This window comes from Lathamus discolor, unplaced genomic scaffold (genome assembly GCF_037157495.1).
Source record: "Lathamus discolor isolate bLatDis1 unplaced genomic scaffold, bLatDis1.hap1 Scaffold_170, whole genome shotgun sequence".
Lineage (NCBI taxonomy): Eukaryota > Metazoa > Chordata > Aves > Psittaciformes > Psittacidae > Lathamus > Lathamus discolor.
The window spans coordinates 5,001-23,092 of record NW_027069199.1 but is presented as its reverse complement, the minus strand read 5'-3'; the positions used below and the strand labels follow the sequence as shown (position 1 = coordinate 23,092).

At 61.8% G+C, this 18,092-nt stretch overlaps 4 protein-coding genes across 12 annotated transcripts in view; 2 read left to right on the top strand and 2 right to left on the bottom strand.

Annotated features, from left to right (window-relative positions):
* Nucleotides 1–2,330, top strand: part of USP48 (ubiquitin specific peptidase 48) — a 33,511-nt gene extending 31,181 nt beyond the window's left edge. For 3 of the 4 annotated variants that reach the window (XM_065664390.1, XM_065664388.1, XM_065664387.1), the window contains 2 exons: nucleotides 929–955; nucleotides 1,066–2,330. In XM_065664390.1, the coding sequence (XP_065520462.1) occupies nucleotides 929–955; nucleotides 1,066–1,088 (50 nt within the window). In that variant the 3' untranslated portion in view covers nucleotides 1,089–2,330. The remainder of the gene's footprint in view (nucleotides 1–928; nucleotides 956–1,065) is intronic. The other variant, XR_010609103.1, reaches the window with a different exon arrangement.
* A 659-nt stretch (nucleotides 2,331–2,989) lies between these two features.
* Nucleotides 2,990–12,826, top strand: RAP1GAP (RAP1 GTPase activating protein). 6 transcript variants are annotated; one of them, XM_065664393.1, is made up of 22 exons: nucleotides 2,990–3,233; nucleotides 4,096–4,239; nucleotides 4,324–4,371; nucleotides 4,487–4,525; nucleotides 4,625–4,810; nucleotides 6,105–6,199; nucleotides 6,278–6,356; nucleotides 6,438–6,491; nucleotides 6,569–6,652; nucleotides 6,732–6,832; nucleotides 6,910–7,039; nucleotides 8,076–8,231; nucleotides 8,323–8,394; nucleotides 8,482–8,568; nucleotides 9,444–9,581; nucleotides 9,898–9,966; nucleotides 10,044–10,153; nucleotides 10,242–10,316; nucleotides 11,881–11,971; nucleotides 12,066–12,147; nucleotides 12,229–12,296; nucleotides 12,384–12,826. In XM_065664393.1, exons 3-22 carry the CDS (start codon nucleotides 4,333–4,335, stop codon nucleotides 12,390–12,392), a joined length of 1,764 nt encoding a protein of 587 aa, XP_065520465.1. In that variant the 5' UTR covers nucleotides 2,990–3,233; nucleotides 4,096–4,239; nucleotides 4,324–4,332; the 3' UTR covers nucleotides 12,393–12,826. The 6 variants fall into 6 exon arrangements, with proteins under 6 accessions (XP_065520465.1, XP_065520466.1, XP_065520469.1 ...); XM_065664394.1 differs by having other exon boundaries at nucleotides 4,093–4,239; XM_065664397.1 differs by having other exon boundaries at nucleotides 3,139–3,233; nucleotides 4,120–4,239; nucleotides 4,329–4,371.
* LOC136006388 (uncharacterized) lies at nucleotides 3,614–4,314 on the bottom strand. The gene is made up of 2 exons (XM_065664402.1): nucleotides 4,288–4,314; nucleotides 3,614–4,096 (listed from the first exon to the last, which is right to left on the bottom strand). Exons 1-2 carry the CDS (start codon nucleotides 4,312–4,314, stop codon nucleotides 3,614–3,616), a joined length of 510 nt encoding a protein of 169 aa, XP_065520474.1.
* Nucleotides 12,827–14,571: 1,745 nt separating the features above from the next.
* Nucleotides 14,572–18,092, bottom strand: part of ALPL (alkaline phosphatase, biomineralization associated) — an 8,324-nt gene continuing 4,803 nt past the window's right edge. Inside the window, 6 exon segments of the mRNA XM_065664398.1 lie at nucleotides 14,572–15,272; nucleotides 15,373–15,492; nucleotides 15,581–15,772; nucleotides 16,273–16,407; nucleotides 16,949–17,018; nucleotides 17,169–17,312. Of these exon segments, the coding sequence (XP_065520470.1) occupies nucleotides 15,022–15,272; nucleotides 15,373–15,492; nucleotides 15,581–15,772; nucleotides 16,273–16,407; nucleotides 16,949–17,018; nucleotides 17,169–17,312 (912 nt within the window). The 3' untranslated portion in view covers nucleotides 14,572–15,021.

Here is an 18,092-nt window from a genome sequence, read left to right as displayed (position 1 = left end):
CACCACTGGGATGTGGGAGAAGGGTTGGTGGGCAAGGGTTGTGTTGGGTTTGGGTTGAAAATGGAGGTGCTGAAGCTTTGTTTTGCAAGGCTGGGACCAGGCCAAGCACAAACACAGACTGGGCTGAGACTGCATTGGGAGCAGCCCTGAGGAGAAGGACCTGGGGGTGCTGGTCAATGAGAAGCTCCCCATGACCCAGCTTCAGTGAGCGCTTGAGCCCAGAACCCCCCCTGTGCTGGGCTGCACCCCCAGAGCGTGAGCAGCAGCTCAGGGAGGGGATCCTGCCCCTCTGCTGCGCTCTGGGGAGACCCCCCCTGCAGCCCTGCTCCAGCTCTGGGGCAGCAGCACAAGAGGGACGTGGAGCTGCTGGAGCGAGGCCAGAGGAGGCCATGGAGATGCTGCGAGGGCTGGAGCAGCTCTGCTCTGGAGCCAGGCTGAGAGAGCTGGGCTGGGGCAGCCTGGACAAGAGAAGGCTCCTGAAGGGGAGACCTGAGAGCAGCTCCAGTGCCTAAAGGGGCTGCAGGAAACCTGGAGAGGGGCTTTGGACAGGGGCCTGTAGGGACAGGCCAAGGGGAATGACTTGAACCTGCCCGAGGGGAGACTGAGATGAGCTCTTAGGCAGAAGCTCTTCCCTGTGAGGGTGCTGAGGCGCTGGCACAGGGTGCCCAGAGAAGCTGTGGCTGCCCCATCCCTGGCAGTGCTCAAGGCCAGGTTGGACACAGGGGCTTGGAGCAAGCTGCTGCAGTGGAAGGGGTCCCTGCCCGTGGCAGGGGTTGGAGCTGGGTGAGCTTTAAGGTCCCTTCCAACCCAAACCATTCCATGATTCCACAATGTCAGTGCCCATGGGAGGTTCAGTGGTAGAAAAGATCCTTTAAGAAACAGCTGCTGGGAGGTTGCTAACGCGATGCCTTGTCCTTTCCCTCCCCAGTTTGTATGCCTGAAGAAGGATTTAAAGGTGAGTTTGGGGGTTGCCTTTCCCTTCCCCCTTCATTTAAGCCCACGCTCCCTTCATCGTCTCCATCCTGTGACCATCATCACCTCTTGCTGGTTGTTTCTCCTCCTCAGGGACTGGTTTACTTGGCCACTGATGGTTTCCTAAGCATTGGCAAGAGAGGCACAACCAGAAGGGAAGAGGATTTTGACATGGTAGGGCATTAAAACAGAGCAGGTGGACACAGGACTGAACTCTTTGACTCTTCCAGAAGGCAGAATCCCATTCGGAAGTGACTGCCCCCCCTAAAGAAATCAAAATGCCTTATGTCAAAGCAGATTGCACTGGAGGACCCCCTGCCCTGGCGCCAGCGGGGCCCTCTTTGGGGTTTCATCCAGCCCCGGCCCAGCCCCACGTGGTGTTGTCTGCAGAGGGTCCTGATCCCATCCAACAACCCCCCCTTGATCCGTTCTCGAGGAACTCTTTAGGCGCAACCTGCTTCTTCCGGATAATCCTGTCTTTGATCCGCTATTACTCGTTCAGTGCAGCATGGAAGTAAAGGAATTGTTACTTGTGAGGAATGTCTGGCTCTTTCCCACACCAAATCCTCCTTTCTTTCACCCAAAACCCCCTTTGGGTCCTGCCGCCGGGGCCCCGGAATGGCCCAAAGCTCGGATGGGCGCCGATGACCGCTGGATCCCTGTGCACTGGGGGGGATTTTAGCACCGTTTGGGTGTTTTAATGACTTCGGGGAGCAGCTTTTTCCCCTCGGACGCAGCTGCCCATGGTGGCAAAGGGGCCCCGGTGCGTGCCGTGTTTCCCATGGGAAGAGGCGTTCCTTTCCCCTCCTCCGCCCTCATCCTGTCAGGAATGCACTAACAAATACGGTTCTTTTTTACACCTGTAGCTCCCGGGAGGCTCCCTCCCCATTCCTGCCGCTTCCACTGAACCGGAGCTGCCCATTCCCAAGCCCATTCCCGGCCTCAGGGAGCCATGGAACTCTAAAAGGTGATTTGGGGGGGGGGGGCAGTCTGGACCCGTGGAGCCTTTCCCGAGGTAAAGACGTGGCAGGAATTCAGCGTGCTGAAGCTGCTCCATCCTTCAGGAGCTTTCCTCCTTCCCCGACTGAAGCCCACGCGTGTGTACATATTCCTTGGAAATTCCATATGGGGTTTTTTCCATTTGCTGTTATTTTCCCCCGGTTTTTTTTTTTACCTTCTCAACATTCTGGAGCTTGTAACGTTGCAGAATTAAACCTCTCAGCCCGGTGGGAAGGGATGAGCTGCATCCACGTTTCCGTATGTGACAGATGTGCCGCGGGTACAAGACACGATCAAAGGCCCAAATTCCTGTTGTATCTGTTATTTCCAAGCATTATCCCATTAAAATCGTGGTTTGAGCTGTGGAGGCCTCAATGGAAGTGCACACACGTGCGGTGGGTGGGATCTTAAGCCCCACATCGCGCTCCGGGCCATCCCAAAAAGGATGGTGGGATGTGACCAAGTGGGATCTGGCGGGAGTGGGAATCACGCTGGCTGTGGCACATGGAATGGTTCTTACGGAGCCTGGAAGCGGAGCACCCATGGATGCTCAATGGGCTGGGGCAGCTCCTGGGCTGGTGCCCAGTATCCCAGCGCATCCCAAGGAGCCCTTCCCTGGGGATCCCAAACTGGGGTGTCCTTCCTGACACCAAAGTGGCCCCAGGGGGGTGGGTGCTGGGGGTCCTTGTGTCCTATGGGAGAGGCTCATGGGGTGATGGGGGGTACCCGGGTGCCAGCTTGGGCAGGAGGATGGAGACGGTTCCCTGCGGACCAGGGAGGGGTTTGGGGGTGTCCCCGGCTGTGGGCAGCGATGGGGGGGACCTGGATCCTGGGATGGGGGAGCCCAGGACGGGGGGAGGCCGTTCCCAGTCCCAGATCCCAGTTCCTGGTGCCCGTTCCTTGTTCCAGTGCCCTTCCCTGGTGCTGCCGGTGCCCGGTTGCTGGTTCCCATTTCCAGTGCTGCTTCCTGGTCCTGGTGCCATTTCCTGGTTGCCGTTGCCTGGTGCCGGGTCCCGGTGCCGTTCTCCGCTTGCGGTTCCCCAGCGCCGGTGCCGGTTCCTGGTTGAGGGTTCCCGGTTTCCCGGTGCCGGTTCCCGGTTCCGGTGCCGGTTCCCGGTGCCGGCCGCCCCCGGAGGGGCCGCCCCGCCCCGCCGCACGTGACGCGGCGCGGTGGCTGCGAGCGCCGGGGCCCCCGCTCCGCTGCGCTCCGGTACCGGCTCCGCTCCGGTACCGGCCCCGGCCCCGGCCCCGCCGCCCCTCCGGTAAGTGCCGCTCCGCGGGGACGGGGCCCCCCCTTCCGCACCCCCCGCCTGCCCCCTCCCCATCTCCGGTGCAGCACCGGGGGGGGGCCCGTTCCCCGGTGACCTTCAGCCGCTGCCGGTACCGGTAGCGCGGGGTGGGGGGGGGATGCTCCGGGCCTGAGCGGGGGGATCAAACCCCCCCCCCCCCGCCGGCACCCCCAAACCTGCCCCTCCCCGAAATCTGCCCCCCATGAATTACCCCTTAAACCTGCCCCCCCCCCCTTAACGGCCCCCCAAACCTGCCCCTCCCCAACCGTCCCCCTCCAACCTGCCCCAGATCCCCCCCAACCCGGCCCCATCTTCTCTGCCCGTCCCCCCCCCACCCTCGCCCCAGATTTGGGTCACCCCCCCCCCGAGCTCCCCCCACTTTGGGTGCTGGGGGGGGGGGAGCGAAGCGATGCTGGGGAGCGAAGCGATGCGGGGGGTGCGGGGGGACCCCCCCCAGGACCGCGCAGGGTGGCCCGGGGGGGGGTGGCGGGGGGAGTCACGCTGCGGCTCACGGGTCCTGCCTGCACCGGGACCGGTGACATCGTCGCGTTGGCACCGGGGTCGCGTTCGCCCCCGGTTGCGTTTGCCCCGGGATGGGTCCCGCTCGCTCCGGGGCCCCGCTCGCTCGGGGCCGGGTGTTCGCGGCCGCGCACGGACGGGGTCCGTTTGCACGGGGAGGGGGGGGCGAGCACGGCCCCGTTTGCACCGGCACCGGGGCCGCTGCACGGGGCCGGGTCCCGGGGCTCGGCGCTGTCCGTGGTGCTGCCCCGCGCCGCGCCGCCTCCCGCCCGCAGGGGGCGCCCTCCGGGGTGACGGGGCCCGCTGCCGTCAGTAGGCTTCAGGGTTAACGCGGCTCAAGGGGGCTGTGGGGGAGCTCCCCTCGCCCCCAGGAAGCGCCATGGGCCCCCCAGGACCCCCCCGCACCACATAGACCTGTCTGCACCCAGCACCGCCGCCCCCTCGGCCACCCCACCCCGAGGTAAGCCCCGATGGGTGCTCCCCACCCAAGGGATCCCCATCAGCCCACCTTGGGATGGGCACCCACAGCGCCCATGTCCCGCAGGGCAGCAGGATGGCCCAGCAGCGCCACGCTGTCCCCCCGTCGCTCAAGGTAGGTGCTGGTAGGGTGGGGGCACCCAACCAGCACCCATGGGTGCCAGCAAGGCCTTCACCAACCCCAGCACCCATGGGTGCCAGCAAGGCCTTCACCCACCGTTGTCTTGCAGACGGAAGAGGATTACATCCCCTACCCCAGCGTGCACGAGGTAGAGCACCCGCTCCCCTCCAGAGACGGGTGCCAGGGCCCGCGAGCAGCGGGGTGGTCAATGGTGGGTGCTGAGCACCCATCTGGGTTGTGGGTGCAGGTGCTGGGCCGGGAGGGGCCGTTCCCCCTCATCCTCCTGCCGCAGTTTGGGGGTTACTGGATCGAGGGCACCAACCACCAGCTGAGCGCGGCACCCGAGTCCCCCCCGACCCCGGCACCCAGCGCCCGGGCAAAGCTGGAGGGGAACCACACGGCCAAGATCTACCGCAAGCACTTCCTGGGCAAGGTGGGTGCTCCATGGGTGCTCCATGGCTATAGGTGGGCTCGGGCATGGAGACCTCATAAGCATGGGTGCTCATGCAGATGGGTGCTCATGCAGATAGGTGCTCCTGGATAATGATGGCCTATGACATGGGTGCTCATAGACCTGGGTGTCCCATGAGCAGGGTGCTCATGCAGATGGGTGCTCATGCAGATGGGTGCTCATGCAGATAGATAGGTGCTCCTGGATAATGATGACCTATGACATGGGCGCTCATAGACCTGGGTGTCCCATGAGCAGGGTGCTCATGCAGATGGGTGCTCATGCAGATTGGTGCTCATGCAGATGGGTGCTCATGCAGATAGATAGGTGCTCCTGGATAATGATGGCCTATGACATGGGTGCTCATGGACCTGGGTGTCCCATGAGCAGGGTGCTCATGCACATGGGTGCTCTTGAACAAGGTTGACTCATGGGTGTGGATAACTTTGGGCATGGGTATTCATGGACATGGGTGCCCCATGACAAGGGTCACCCATGGACATGGGTGACTCATAGGTGTGGATATCTATGGGCATGGGACCCACATGGGTATAGGTGCTCATGGATCTGGGTGCCCCATGGGCATGGGTGTGCATGGGCATGGGGGCTCCATAAGTATGGGTGCCCATGGGTAGGGGTGCTCAGGAACCTGGGTGCCCCACGACATGGGTGCTCATGGGTATGGGTGGCTCATTGCATGTAACCCATGTATGTTGGTGCCCCATAGGTGGTGGTATCTGTGAGTATGGGTGCTGATGGACCTGGGTGCCCCAGGGGGATGAGTGCTCAGGGTTATGGGTGCTCATAGACATGAGCGTCCATGGGCATGGGGATCCTACAGGCCTTTAGCATCCTAAAGGTGGCCCATGGGTACGAGTGCCCATAGGTGTAGTTGCTCATGACATTGGTGCTCATAGGCATGGGTGCCCCAAGGGCATGGGTGCTCATGGACATTGGCGTTCATGGGCATGGGGTACTCATGGCATGGGTGTTCATGGACATTGGTGTTCATGGGCATGGGGTGTTCATGGGTATGGGTGCTCATGGACATTGCTGCTTGTGATAATGGGTGCTCATGGACATTGGTGTTCATGGGCATGGGGTGCTCCTGGTCATGGGGTGCTCATGGGCATGGGGTATTCATGGGCATGGGTGCTCATGGACATTGGTGCTTGTGATCATGTGTGCTCATGGACATGGGTGCTGACGAGCCTGGGTGCCTCCCAGTGTGAGCGCCCATTGGCGCAGCCATGGGTGCTCGGCCCCCTCCCCACAGGAGCACTTCAACTACTACTCCCTGGACCCAGCACTGGGCCACCTCGTCTTCTCCCTCAAGTACGATGAGCAGGAGCACCTCCACCTGCTGCTGCGGTGAGCAGGGGCCCGGGGGGCACCCATGGGTGCTGCCTGCAGGTAGGGGACCACCCTGACCCCCCCCTTACCCCACAGCACCCGTACCCGCACCCTGCACGACGTGGTGCCCATCTCCTGCCTGGCCGAGTTCCCCAACGTGGTGCAGATGGCCAAGGTGGGTGCCTCACCTCCTGCAGCACCCATGGGTGCCCCCCTAACCCTGGGCCACCCATCGCATCCCCCATCCCTCCCGCAGCTGGTGTGCGAGGACGTCAACGTGGATCGCTTCTACCCCGTGCTCTATCCCAAGGTGAGCGGGGCGTGAGGCCGGAGCCACCCATGGGCACCCATGGGTGCCCCCCACCCACCCTCGCCGTGCTCCCGCAGGCTTCCCGCCTCATCCTCGCCTTCGACGAGCACGTGCTCAGCAACCACTTCAAATTTGGGGTCATCTACCAGAAGCTGGGGCAGGTACCGGGAGGTGGGGGGGGCCGCGATGGGGGGGTCCCATTGTGGGTGCTGGGGTGCACCCACGTCCTCCCCACCGCAGACATCGGAGGAGGAGCTCTTTGGCACCACGGAGGAGAGCCCGGCCTTCACCGAGTTCCTGGACGTGCTGGGGCAGCGGGTGCAGCTGCGCGACTTCAAGGGGTGCGTGATGGGGCGCTGGGTGCTGGGGGGACACCCATGGGTGCTGCCGGGCTCAGGGTGTCCCCTTCCGCGCACAGGTTCCGGGGGGGGCTGGATGTGACCCATGGGCAGACGGGCAGCGAGTCCATCTACTGCCACTTCCGAGACAAGGAGATCATGTTCCACGTCTCCACCAAGCTGCCCTACACCGAGGGGGATGCGCAGCAGGTGGGCACCCATGGGTGCTGGGGGCAGATGGAGGTATCTTGGGTGCCCTCATGAGGTGGAAGGGGGGGTGGGGTGCACCTATGGGTGCTATGGGGGTGTCCATGGGGTGAGGGGCTTGTGGGGAACCCATGGGTGCTTAGGAGCATCTGTGGGACACGAGGGCTAGCAGTACACCCATGGGTGCATGGGGGTACATCTATGGGAGGCAGAGCACCCATGGGTGCTGAGGGGGGTGTCAATGAAACAGAAAAGCTCCATGGGAATCCATGGGTCTTGGGGGGCATCTGCAGGGCACAGGGGCTGGTACGGCACCCCGGGGTGCTAGTGAGCATCTACTGCAGAGCACAAGGGCTTTCAGTACACCCATGGGTGCTGGGCGGTGTCTATGGGATGCCAAAGCTCTATGGGCATCCATGGGTGCTGGAGGGATGCCTGTGTGTCTATAGGACGTCAAAGTTCCATTGTCATCCATGGATGATGGGGAGCATCCTTGGGATGCAGACACTGGCAGAGCACCCATGGGTGCTGGGGGGATGTCTATAGGATGCCAAAGCTCCGTGGTCACCCATGGATGCTGGGGGGATACCTGTGCTACCTATGGTATACAGGGGGATGGCAGAGCACCCATGGGTGCTGGGGAATGCTTATGGGATGCCGAAGCTCCATGGTCACCCATGGGTGCTGGGGGGATACCCGTGCTATCTATGGGATACAGAGGGATGGCAGAGCACCCATGGATGCTGGGGAATGCCTATGGGATGCCAAAGCTCCATGGTCACCCATGTGTGCTGGGTAATGCCTATGGGATGCCGAAGCTCTGTGTTCACCCATGGGTGCTGGGGGATACCCGTGCTATCTATGGAATACAGGGGGACGGCAGAGCACCCATGGGCGCTGGGTAGTGCCTATGGGATGCCGAAGCTCCGTGTCCGTCCATGGGCGCTGTCGGGCACCCCCTGGCACAGCGGCTGCCATTCCCTTTGCCCCTGTCCCCTCCGCCCTCCCCGTCCCTCCCTGAGCCCCGATGTCCCCGCAGCTGCAGCGCAAGCGCCACATCGGCAACGACATCGTGGCCGTGGTGTTCCAGGACGAGAACACCCCCTTCGTGCCGGACATGATCGCCTCCAACTTCCTGCACGCCTTCGTGGTGGTGCAGCTGGAGCCGGGCAGCGACCAGGGGCCCCTCTACAAGGTGCCACCCCCGCCCCAGCCTCTGCCCCCCATCCATGGGGCGCGGGGGGCACCGGCTGCCCCCGTCACCCCCTGCCTGCCGCCCGCCGCAGGTCTCCGTCACTGCCCGTGATGATGTCCCCTTCTTCGGGCCGCCGCTGCCCGACCCCGCTGTGTTCAGGAAGGTGAGCACCCATGGGTGCTGTTGGGGGGGCGGGGGGGGGGGGTGTCCGAGGGTGGCACCCACCCAAGGGCTGCCCCTTGCCCCACAGGGCCCCGAGTTCCAGGAGTTCCTGCTCACGAAGCTCATCAATGCTGAGTACGCCTGCTACAAGGCGGAGAAGTTCGCCAAGCTGGAGGTGGGTGACGTGTGGGTGCTGGGGGGCTGCAGGGGGGCCCATGGGTGCTGGGCACTATGTGGGTGCTGGGCACTCAGTGGGGCTGTGGATGAGGGTGCTCATTGCAGCCACAGCACCCACGCTGTGCCCGGCACCCAAGGGCCACACTGCAGGCGCAGCGCCCAGTTCCACAGATGTGGGTGCAAAGGATGTGGGTGCAGTGCCTGGAAGTGGGTGCCGTGTATGCATGCACTTGGGTGCTGTGTACACTGTACTGTGTACTAGGTGCTTGTGGGTGCTGCGTACACTGGGTGCTATGGATGATGTGCGCATGGCTGCAGTGCACATGGGTGCTGTGGGTGCCGTGTACACTGGGTGCTGTGGAAGCAGTAGGTCCGGTGCACATGGGTACTGTGTGCATTAGGTGCTTGTGGGTGCTGTGGATGTTGTGTACACTGGGTGATGTGGATGCTGTGCACATGGGTGCTATGGGTGCTGTGTACATTGGGAGCTATGGGTGCTGGGCACATAGGTACTGTGGGTGCTGTGTACACTGAGTGCCATGGATGCTGTGCACATGTGTGCTGTGGGTGCTGTGCACATAGGAGCTATGGGTGCTGTGTACACTTGGAGCTATGGATGCTGTGCGCATGGGTGCTGTGGATGTTGTGCACATGGGTGTTATGGGTGCTGCACACATGGGTGCCATGGGTGCTGTGCACATGGGTGCTGTGGGTGCTGTGCACATGGGTGCTGTGGGTGCTGTGCACATGGGTGCTGTGCACTTGGGTGCTGTGGGTGCTGTGCACATGGGTGCTGTGCACATGGGTGCTATGGGTGCTGTGCACGTGGGTGCTATGGGTGCTGTGCACGTGGGTGCCGCTGCGGGTGCGCAGGAGCGGACGCGGGCGGCGCTGCTGGAGACGCTGCACGAGGAGCTGCAGGCGCGCAGCCAGGCCATGCTGGGGCTGGGCCCCGAGGACGAGCGTCCGGACAACGGCGCCGCCGCCCCGGGCTTCTTCGAGTCCTTCAAGGTGCGGAGCGGGGGGGGGCGGTCCCAGTGAGCCCCGCCCCCTGCGCGTTGGCCACGCCCCCCGCGCCACCAGCCAATCAGCTTGCGGGAGCCTGGGCGAAGTCACACCCACCCTGTGAGGCCACGCCCCTAAACCGCTCTGGTCCCGCCCCTCCCAGCGCAGGCCACGCCCGCCCCACGGGGTATTCCTGCTCCTCGCAGATCCGCGGCTCCACTCTTAAGCCCCGCCCACCCACCCCCTTGACCCCGCCCCTCCCGTGTAGCCCCGCCCCTCCCGGTGCCGGTGCCGGTCTCTCACCCGCTGCCCCCCCCCGCAGTCGCTGCTGGTGCCCGGGAGCCGGCGCGGACGCCGCGGCAGCGCCATCGGGCTGGGCTCGGTGGAAGAGGTGGGTACCGCGGTGCCCCCCCCCGGTGCCCCCCCCCCGGTCCCCCCAGCCCGGTCCCGGTTAACGGCGCCCCGCAGGCGCTGCTGGTGCCCGGGAAGAGCCCCTCGCGGCGGCGGCCCGGCCCGCTCGGCTCCCGCCGCTCCAGCGCCATCGGCATCGAGAGCATCCAGGAGGCGCCGGCCGGCAGGTGAGCGCCGGTACCGGGGCGGGGCGGGGCGGGGCGGCCGCCGTCCGCGCCCGGGGTCACCCCAGTGCCCCCCCCCCCCTCCGCGCAGGGACGGCCCCGACGCCACCCCCGAGGGCGCCGGCTCCGCGCACAGCTCCCCCGAGAGCCAGCGGCACCAGGACAGGTCCCGCACCGGGACGGGGCACGGGGACGGGGGGGCACGGGAGGGGGTGACAGGGATGGGGTGACAGGGGATGGGGACACACAGGGGTGGGGTGACATAAGGTTGGGGTGACACAGGGATGGGGTGACATGGGATGGAGTGACGCAGGGTTGGGTTGACACAGGGATGGGGTGACATAGGGTGGGGACACACAGGGTTGGGGTGACATAAGGTTGGGGTGACAGGGGATGGGGTGACATGGGATGGAGTGACACGGGATGGGGACACACAGGGTTGGGGTGACATAAGGCTGGGGTGACATAATGTTGGGGTGACAGGGGATGGGGTGACACAGGGATGGGTGACACAGGGATGGGGTGACATGGGGCAGGGTGACATGGGGAGGAGCAATATGGGATTGTGTGACACAGGGGTGGGGTGACATGGGGTTGGGGTGACGGGGTGACTTAGGGACTGGTGGGCACTGGGATGGTGTGGCACTGGGATGCAATAGAGCATAGTGGCACTAGGTTGAGGTGACACGGGGACAGTGCCATCAGGGTGATGTGGGGACTGGAGCGCAATGGGATGGGGCAGTGCAAGGACAGGGTGGCACTTGGACGTGGTGGCACGGGGATGTGGTGGTACCGGCACGTGGTGGTACTGGCGTGGGGTAACACAGGGATGCAATGGGCCAGGGTGGCACTGGGACGGGGTGACGAGGACTGGAGGGCACTGGGCTGGGACAGAACACGGGGTGGCACAGGGACAAGGTATCAGTGAGGTGGACAAGGGGGTGGCACAGGGATGGAGTGGCATTTGGGTGGCCTGGGCACAGCGTGGGGTGGAGGGGACGTGGCACAGGGGTGGGGGGCATGGGGACACACTGGTGTGGTGGTGTGGGACATGGGGATGGGATGGCAGGGGATGGGGTATCCGAGGGATGGGATGGCAGGGGATGGGGTATCTGAGGGATGGGATGGCATGGGATGGGATAGCTGAAGGATGGGATGGCATGGGATGGGGTATCTGAGGAAAGGGATGGCATGGGATGGGGTATCCAAGGGATGGGATGGCATGGGATGGGGTATCTGAGGGATGGGATGGCATGGGATGGGATAGCTGAAGGATGGGATGGCATGGGATGGGGTATCTGAGGAAAGGGATGGCATGGGATGGGGTATCTGAGGGATGGGATGGCATGGGATGGGATAGCTGAAGGATGGGATGGCATGGGATGGGGTATCTGAGGAAAGGGATTTCATGGGATGGGGTATCTGAGAGATGGGATAGAATGGGAATGGGATATCTGAAGGATGGGATGGGGTATCTGGGGGATGGGATGGGATGGGAACGAGGGGCGCAGGGGTGGGACACTCCATGGTCACAGGGATGGGACCCCCAGCGATGGGATGGCGCGGGGACGAGGCTGCGCAGGGAGGGGCTGTCCCGGGGCTGGGATGGTGCGGGGCAAAGGCAGCGCAGGGAGGGGACGTCCCGAGGACGGGGTGACTCGGGGACGGGCGGCGGCGGCCGCAGGCGCGGTGCCAGCCTCTGCCCATGGCCGGGGCCGGTCCCTCCGCAGGGAGAAGCCGGAGCCGCCGGAATTGTCCCGCTCCTCCTCCAGCGGCAGCAGCTTCGGCAGCGCCCCCGAGGAGCCGAGCGAGCCGGGACGGGTACCGGGGTGCCGGGGGCGGGGGGATAACGGGTGCAGGGATGGGGGGGGGGGGCACCCTGCACCCCCCTGATATCCCCCCCCCGCATCCTTAGGAGAGCCGCTCCCCTTCGGGGACCCACCGCGACGCCTTCACCGACCCCCCGTGGCCGGATGACCCCCCCGGCACCCCCACAGGTAGCCCATCACCGGGGCGTCAGGGCACTGCGGGGCTTTAGTGGGGGAACCCCAACTCATGCCCCCCCCCCCCCCCTCCAGGCCGACGTCCCCCTGAGTCCCCCTGCCCCGAGATCAAAATCCAGCTGGAGAGGCCCCCCCCTCATCCGGTGAGGCTGTACCCCCCCCCCCCACAAGTGCACCCCAGTATGGGGATACCTATATTGGGGTGCACCCACTGATGTCCGTTTGCACAGGGCTCATAGTTAACACCCCCCATCCCCGGGGGTTGTCAACCCCCCCATGTGCCAGGAGCTGAAGCCATCGTCCCCAGTGTAGGATATGGGGGGACCCCCCCAAAAATGGGGGTGTCCCCACCCTCCAGACAATCTCCGTCACCCCAAATCCCCCTGGGGGGGGGTGATGGACCATGAAGTCCCCCCCTTGCTGTCACCCCAAAATGAAGAGCGGGTCCGACCCGAGCATCAACCCCCCCCTAAGGAAAATGGGGGCTCAGATCCAGGGTAAACCCAAAGTGGGGAATCCCCCTGTCCCCCCCTTTATTTTAAGGGAAAAAAGCTCCGGAATGGGTCGGATGCTGGAATGGGGGGCGGGAGGGGGATTATTTTTTCAAGCCCCCCCAAATTCGTGTTTGTGTTTCCTGTGAGTCCTGTATAAAATAAAGGTTTATTTATCGCTACGGCTGTGGGGCAATGGGGGGGGGGTCCCCAAAACCTCACACATCAGAGCTGGTGCTCTTGAAAACACCCGAATTGACCCATTTTGGGGCATTATTCACCCATTTTGGGGGGGGCTATTTATGCACTTTGTGTGTGGGGGGGTTATTTAGCCATTTTTGGGGTTATCCATTTTGGAGGTTATTTCCCCATTTTGGGGGGTTATTCAATCATTTTGGGGGGGTTGTCTATGCATTTTTGGGGGCTTATTTATACATTTTTGGGGATTATGTGCCCATTTTGGGGGCGTTACCCCTTTTAGGACATTATTCACTCATTTTGGGGGGGTTATTTAGCCATTAGCAATTTTGGGGGGTTATCCATTTTAGAGGTTATTCCCCCATTTTGGGGGGTTACTCAATCATTTTGGGGAGGTTATCTATGCATTTTGAGGGGTTATTTATCCATTTTGGGGGGATATGTGCCCATTTTGGGGGTGTTACTCACCCCTTTTGGGACATTATTCACTCATTTTGGGGGGGTATTTATCCATTAGCCATTTAGGGAGTTAGTCACCCATTTTGGGGGGTTATTCAATCATTTTTGGGAGGTTATTCAGTTTGGGGGCGTTATTCACCCATTTTGGGGCATTATTCACTCTTTTTGGGGGGGTTATTTGTCCATTTTTGGGGTGTTACTTAGCCATTTTGGGGGTTATCTATTTTGAGGAGTTATTTACCCATTTTGGGGGCGTTATCCACCCATTTTGGGGAGTCATTTACCCAAATTTGGCTCTTGGGCTGAGCAAAGCCTTGCTCCGAGTTACAGCTACCTGGGGGGGGGGGGGGCTCTGGGTACCCCAGAGCACAGCAAACCACGCCTCCACCCCCCCAAAACCACCCATCCAACCCCGCTCTTTGGCTCCGTGGCCACCCGGGAGTCGGGAGCGGCCTTTGGCCGGTGGCCACCGGCACCATTCCAAACCCCCGGTTCCCCCCCCCCGAACCCCCCAAAACCGCTCGGCACCCCGGGACCGGTTAAACATAGCCGGGTTCTGGGAAGCGGTTGTGCCGCGGTTGGGAACGCCGCCGCTGCGGGTGCGAAGGGCGCCGGGAGAAGTGGGGGTGTCCCAACAGCATCCCAACCCCCCCCCAAATCCAGGCCAGCGCCTGCTCCGGAGCCTTCCGGTTAATGGGAAGCCGGAGCAGGGATTTATTTATAAAGCCGGTAAATAAATATAAGGGGGGGGGGGGAGTTGGGAGCGCTCAGGGAAGGTTTGGGGGTACTGGGGGGGTTTGGGGGTGCTCAGGGAAGGATTTGGGGGTGCTCACGGGGGGTTCGGGGTACTCTATGGGGAGTTGAGGGGTGCTTACGGGGGTTGGGGTGCTCTCAGGGGGTGCTGCACACGCAGGATGCACCCGGGGGTGTGCAAGGGGCTGTTCGTGCGCCCCTTCGCACACGCGCCGCCGGTGGCATCTGCCCCCACAAAGCATCACTTGCACGGGAACAGCGGCGCTTGCACGAGTACTGCACGTGCAAAGCACCCTTGTGCTCAGCTCAGGCAGCGTTCGCACACTCAGAGCACCATTGGCACAGCCAGGGCCCCTCTCCAGCCTCAATCCCCCCCCTAGTTCCCCCCCTCTCAGCGGGTACCACCCCTTAACTCCCCCTTTGCTCCCCTCTCCCTGCAATTCCCACCCCAAATCCCTCCCGGGGCAGCGCATTGTTTCAAACCGAAGGCTTTTAAAGCGGAATCAATCACGCAGAAGGCACAAAAAACCCCAACTTTTGGGGACACATTAACCCGGGGAGTTGATCTTTTTTCCCCATCTTCGTGTGGTTTCGGGGTCGCCACACACGTGGTGAGTTGGGGTCAGTCCTCAGCCAAGGCACCGGGCAGCGATTTGGGACCCGGCCCCATTGCGTCTGGCTCAAAGAGGGGGGTTTTATCCGCTGAGGCTCCGGCTCCCATCCCAAATCCCGCGGTGGGATCGGGCTAGGGCAGGCAAGGATGCTAATTACAGGGGAAGGAACCGTGTATTTACAGAGGCAGCTCCCAGCACGAAACCGCCGGCGGCTGCTTTTTGCTCCGCTGAGTCTTTCTTTTTTGCTCTCCTCTTTCCCGGGCGCTGCCATCCACAAAAACCCAAAGAGAAGGGAGGAGGGAGGCAGGAATTAAAAATAAATCCCCCCCCTTCGGTGGTTTGCAAGAGGCACTTTAGCAGAGGAGGAAGAGAAGCGCGAGGAAGGGCAGCAGCACGGAGGCACCGGGGCGGCTGGCGGCGCTGCAGTGGGCTCGGTTGGAGCCGATGCAGGCGGCGTAAGCCATGGCGTGGGGGATGTAGTTCTGCTCGTGGACGCCGTGCAGGAGATGGGCCATGGGGCCGCGGGCGAAGACGGCCACGTCCTCCCCGCCGTGGGTCTCCTGGCGCAGAGGCACGGCTGATTGTGCCTGGTAGTCAGCGTGCGCTGGGGTAAAAGATAGCCCCAAATTAGTATAACCAGTGAAAAGCACTGATTTATCCAGGTTGTTATGATTTCAGGGGGGGGTGCCCCAAAACCCACTCACCAAAATCAACAGCGGAGACGTTTTCGCGCTCCCCTGCTACTATTTTATAGCCGGGGCCGTTGCCGTAGAGGATGGAGGTGAAGGGTTTGCGGTCCACATCGCTCTGCATCGGAGCCAGACCTGGCGGTGGCGGCACCATCAGCGCAACGGGGCCATCCCCACGTTGTCCCTGGGGTGTTTCCTCACCCCGTGCCCACCATGGACTCACCGAAGATGGGGTTCCCTCGTGGGGTGTAGCCGCCGAAGGTGAAGACGTGCGAGTGGTCGGCGGTGACCACGCTGAGCGTGTCCTGCACCGAGGTGAGGCGAGTGGCCAGCCCGATGGCCCGGTCCAGCTCCACCGCCTCGTGCAGCGCCTGCTTCGCCTTCCCCTCGTGGTGCCCATGGTCGATTCGGCCTCCTGCGGTACCCAGCACAGCTCAGCATCACCCTCCACCCCGCTTTGACAGCCCTCATCCCACCTATGCATCCTCCTATTCCCCCCTTATCCCCCCCCTTGACATCCCCCATTGTCCACTTATCACCCACTTTGCATTCCCCATTCCCCCTTTTATCTCCCCCTTTTCATCCTCCACTGTCCCTTTATTCCCCACTTTATTCCCCCATCATTCCCTTTATCCCCGCCTTGACACCTCCATGGTCCCCTTTATCTCACTGTTTATGTCCCTCTTTGTGCCTCCTTTATTCCCCCTTTGCATTCCCTTTAATCCCCCCCAATATTACCCATCTTCCTTTATCCTCCATCACCCCTTTTATTTCCCACTTTATCCCCCACTTTGCATCCCCCTTTATCCCCCCATCACCCCCTTTATCCCCACCTTTTTGCATCCCCATCACTCTCCTTTTGACCCCCACATCCCCTCCACTCCCCTTTGCATCCCCATATTCCCCCTGTCAGACCTTCAACCAGGAGGAAGAACCCCCGGGGGTTTTTCTGGAGCATCCTGATGGCTACAGCCACCATCTCAGTGAGGGACGGATCCGTCTCATTGTTCCTGTCCAGCTCGTACACCATGTCACCCGGCTCGAAGAGGCCTGGGGACAATGACACTGCTGGGCACATCCTTTCCCCACCAATAAACAAAAAAGGCGGGGGACAGGACACACAGATCCAGCAGCACCGACTGCTTCTGCTGGCTCAGGCCACCGGATCCCCGGTGCTTAGATAGGAGCCGGGGGATGCTCCCAGCCCTTCCTTCCTCCAGCCCAGCTGAACCCTGTATCCCGGGCTGGAGAATTGTGCCATGGGCTCCCAAAACCAGCCTGCATCCACAGGGAGGGATGTCAGCATCCCCAGGGGTGTAACAGCATTCCTTTGGGGTACCAGCATCCCCAGGGGAAGGTACCAACATGTTTAGGGGGTACCAGTGTCTCAAGGTGGGGTACCAGCATCCTGGGGGTGAAAGCATCCCTTTGGGGTAAGCATCTTGGGGGGGCACCAGCATCCCTTGAAGGCAGCAGCATCCTTGGCTGGCCACTCCAGCTGCCCCAGCACCGCAGGCCAGGCTAGGGGTGTTCCTCCCCCCCACCCCAGCACCCAGTTAAAGCCAGAGCACCCTTGGGTGCCAGGACTCACCCAGGAGGAAGTCGACGCGGCTGAGATTGAGCGCCAGCAGGTCCCTCCGGTGCCACACGTACTTGGCAACCTGGGGACAGGCACATTGTCACCTCCCCATCCCCTCAGCCACGCCGCGGCTGCTCTATCCCCCCTCTCCCCACAATATTCCATGCCCCCAATGGCTTTGTAAGGCCACAGTGGGGTATTTCCCCCGCCCCCAAAGCAATGTCCCTGTCACCTTGCCAGGGGGCTTGGCCTCATACCACGCCTGGACGAGGTCCCTGCGGTCCAGGCGGGTGCCCCGGTGCTTGTCCTCATGGGGATATTCCACATCGCTGGCATTTTTAGGGAACATGTACTTCCTCCCCCCGCCCAGGATCACCTGAAAAAGATGGGGGAAATGCATTTTTAAAGTAATTTGTCAGTATTTTTCATCTCCACCCCCTCAATTGGCGTTTAATGGGGGAAAACCCCAAGGAGGCGGAGTGGGATGTCCAGGAAAACCCCGGCATCACGTGGAAAAAACACCCAAGGAATCTCACCCCGCTCAAAATAACCCGGAATCTCTTCCTATTAATTAAAACCAGGCCCAAAATACCCATCTCCAGCAGCAAGCTTGGCTTGTCCGTGAGTTTTTGCTTTCCCCATCAGTGGGAGGGATGCTCCACAGTGGGATCCCCGCATGAACCCTCTGGGATGGAGCCTCATCCCGCGGCTCCCGCTGTTTGCTTTGGAGCCTGATTTATTTGGCCTCTGTTATTTATAACCGAGCAGAGATTTTAGGTCTTTTCTTTCATCCCCCCCTTTCTCCACGCAGAAGGTGAATTATAAAGCTGCAAAACACCAGCGCCAAAGTTATTAAGCCAAAAAAAAAAAAAGGGACAAAAAAAAAAAACCCTTTTCCCCACTATATAATTATTTCCAGCCTGGGACAGAGTTAAATTTATATTAAAGGGAAAAACAGGAGAAGAGGCTATTAAAGAGCGAAATAACAGGCTGAGATGTTTGGCTTTGGGGCTGGTTTGAAGGACACACAGTATTTATTTACAGGCTGCATTTCTGTGTGGATCTGGGCAAGAACCGGGGGGGGATGCAAGGTTTGGGCATGGAAGGATGAGAATGGAGGGAGCTGATGGGGAGCTGATGGTCCCAGTGCTGTGTC

What these genes read in the sequence shown, in the direction of transcription:
- LOC136006388 (XM_065664402.1), bottom strand. Translation starts at nt 4,314, where the DNA reads ATGGGCGCTGTGGGTGCCCATCCCAAG. An exon ending in CTGTGGGTGCCCATCCCAAG is followed by an intron (nt 4,097 to 4,287) that starts GTGGGCTGATGG and finishes TTAACCCTGAAG; the next exon opens with CCTACTGACGGCAGCGGGCC.
- RAP1GAP (XM_065664393.1), top strand. Translation starts at nt 4,333, where the DNA reads ATGGCCCAGCAGCGCCACGCTGTCCCCCCGTCGCTCAAG. An exon ending in CTGTCCCCCCGTCGCTCAAG is followed by an intron (nt 4,372 to 4,486) that starts GTAGGTGCTGGT and finishes GTTGTCTTGCAG; the next exon opens with ACGGAAGAGGATTACATCCC. An exon ending in GCTTCTTCGAGTCCTTCAAG is followed by an intron (nt 9,582 to 9,897) that starts GTGCGGAGCGGG and finishes CCCCCCCCGCAG; the next exon opens with TCGCTGCTGGTGCCCGGGAG.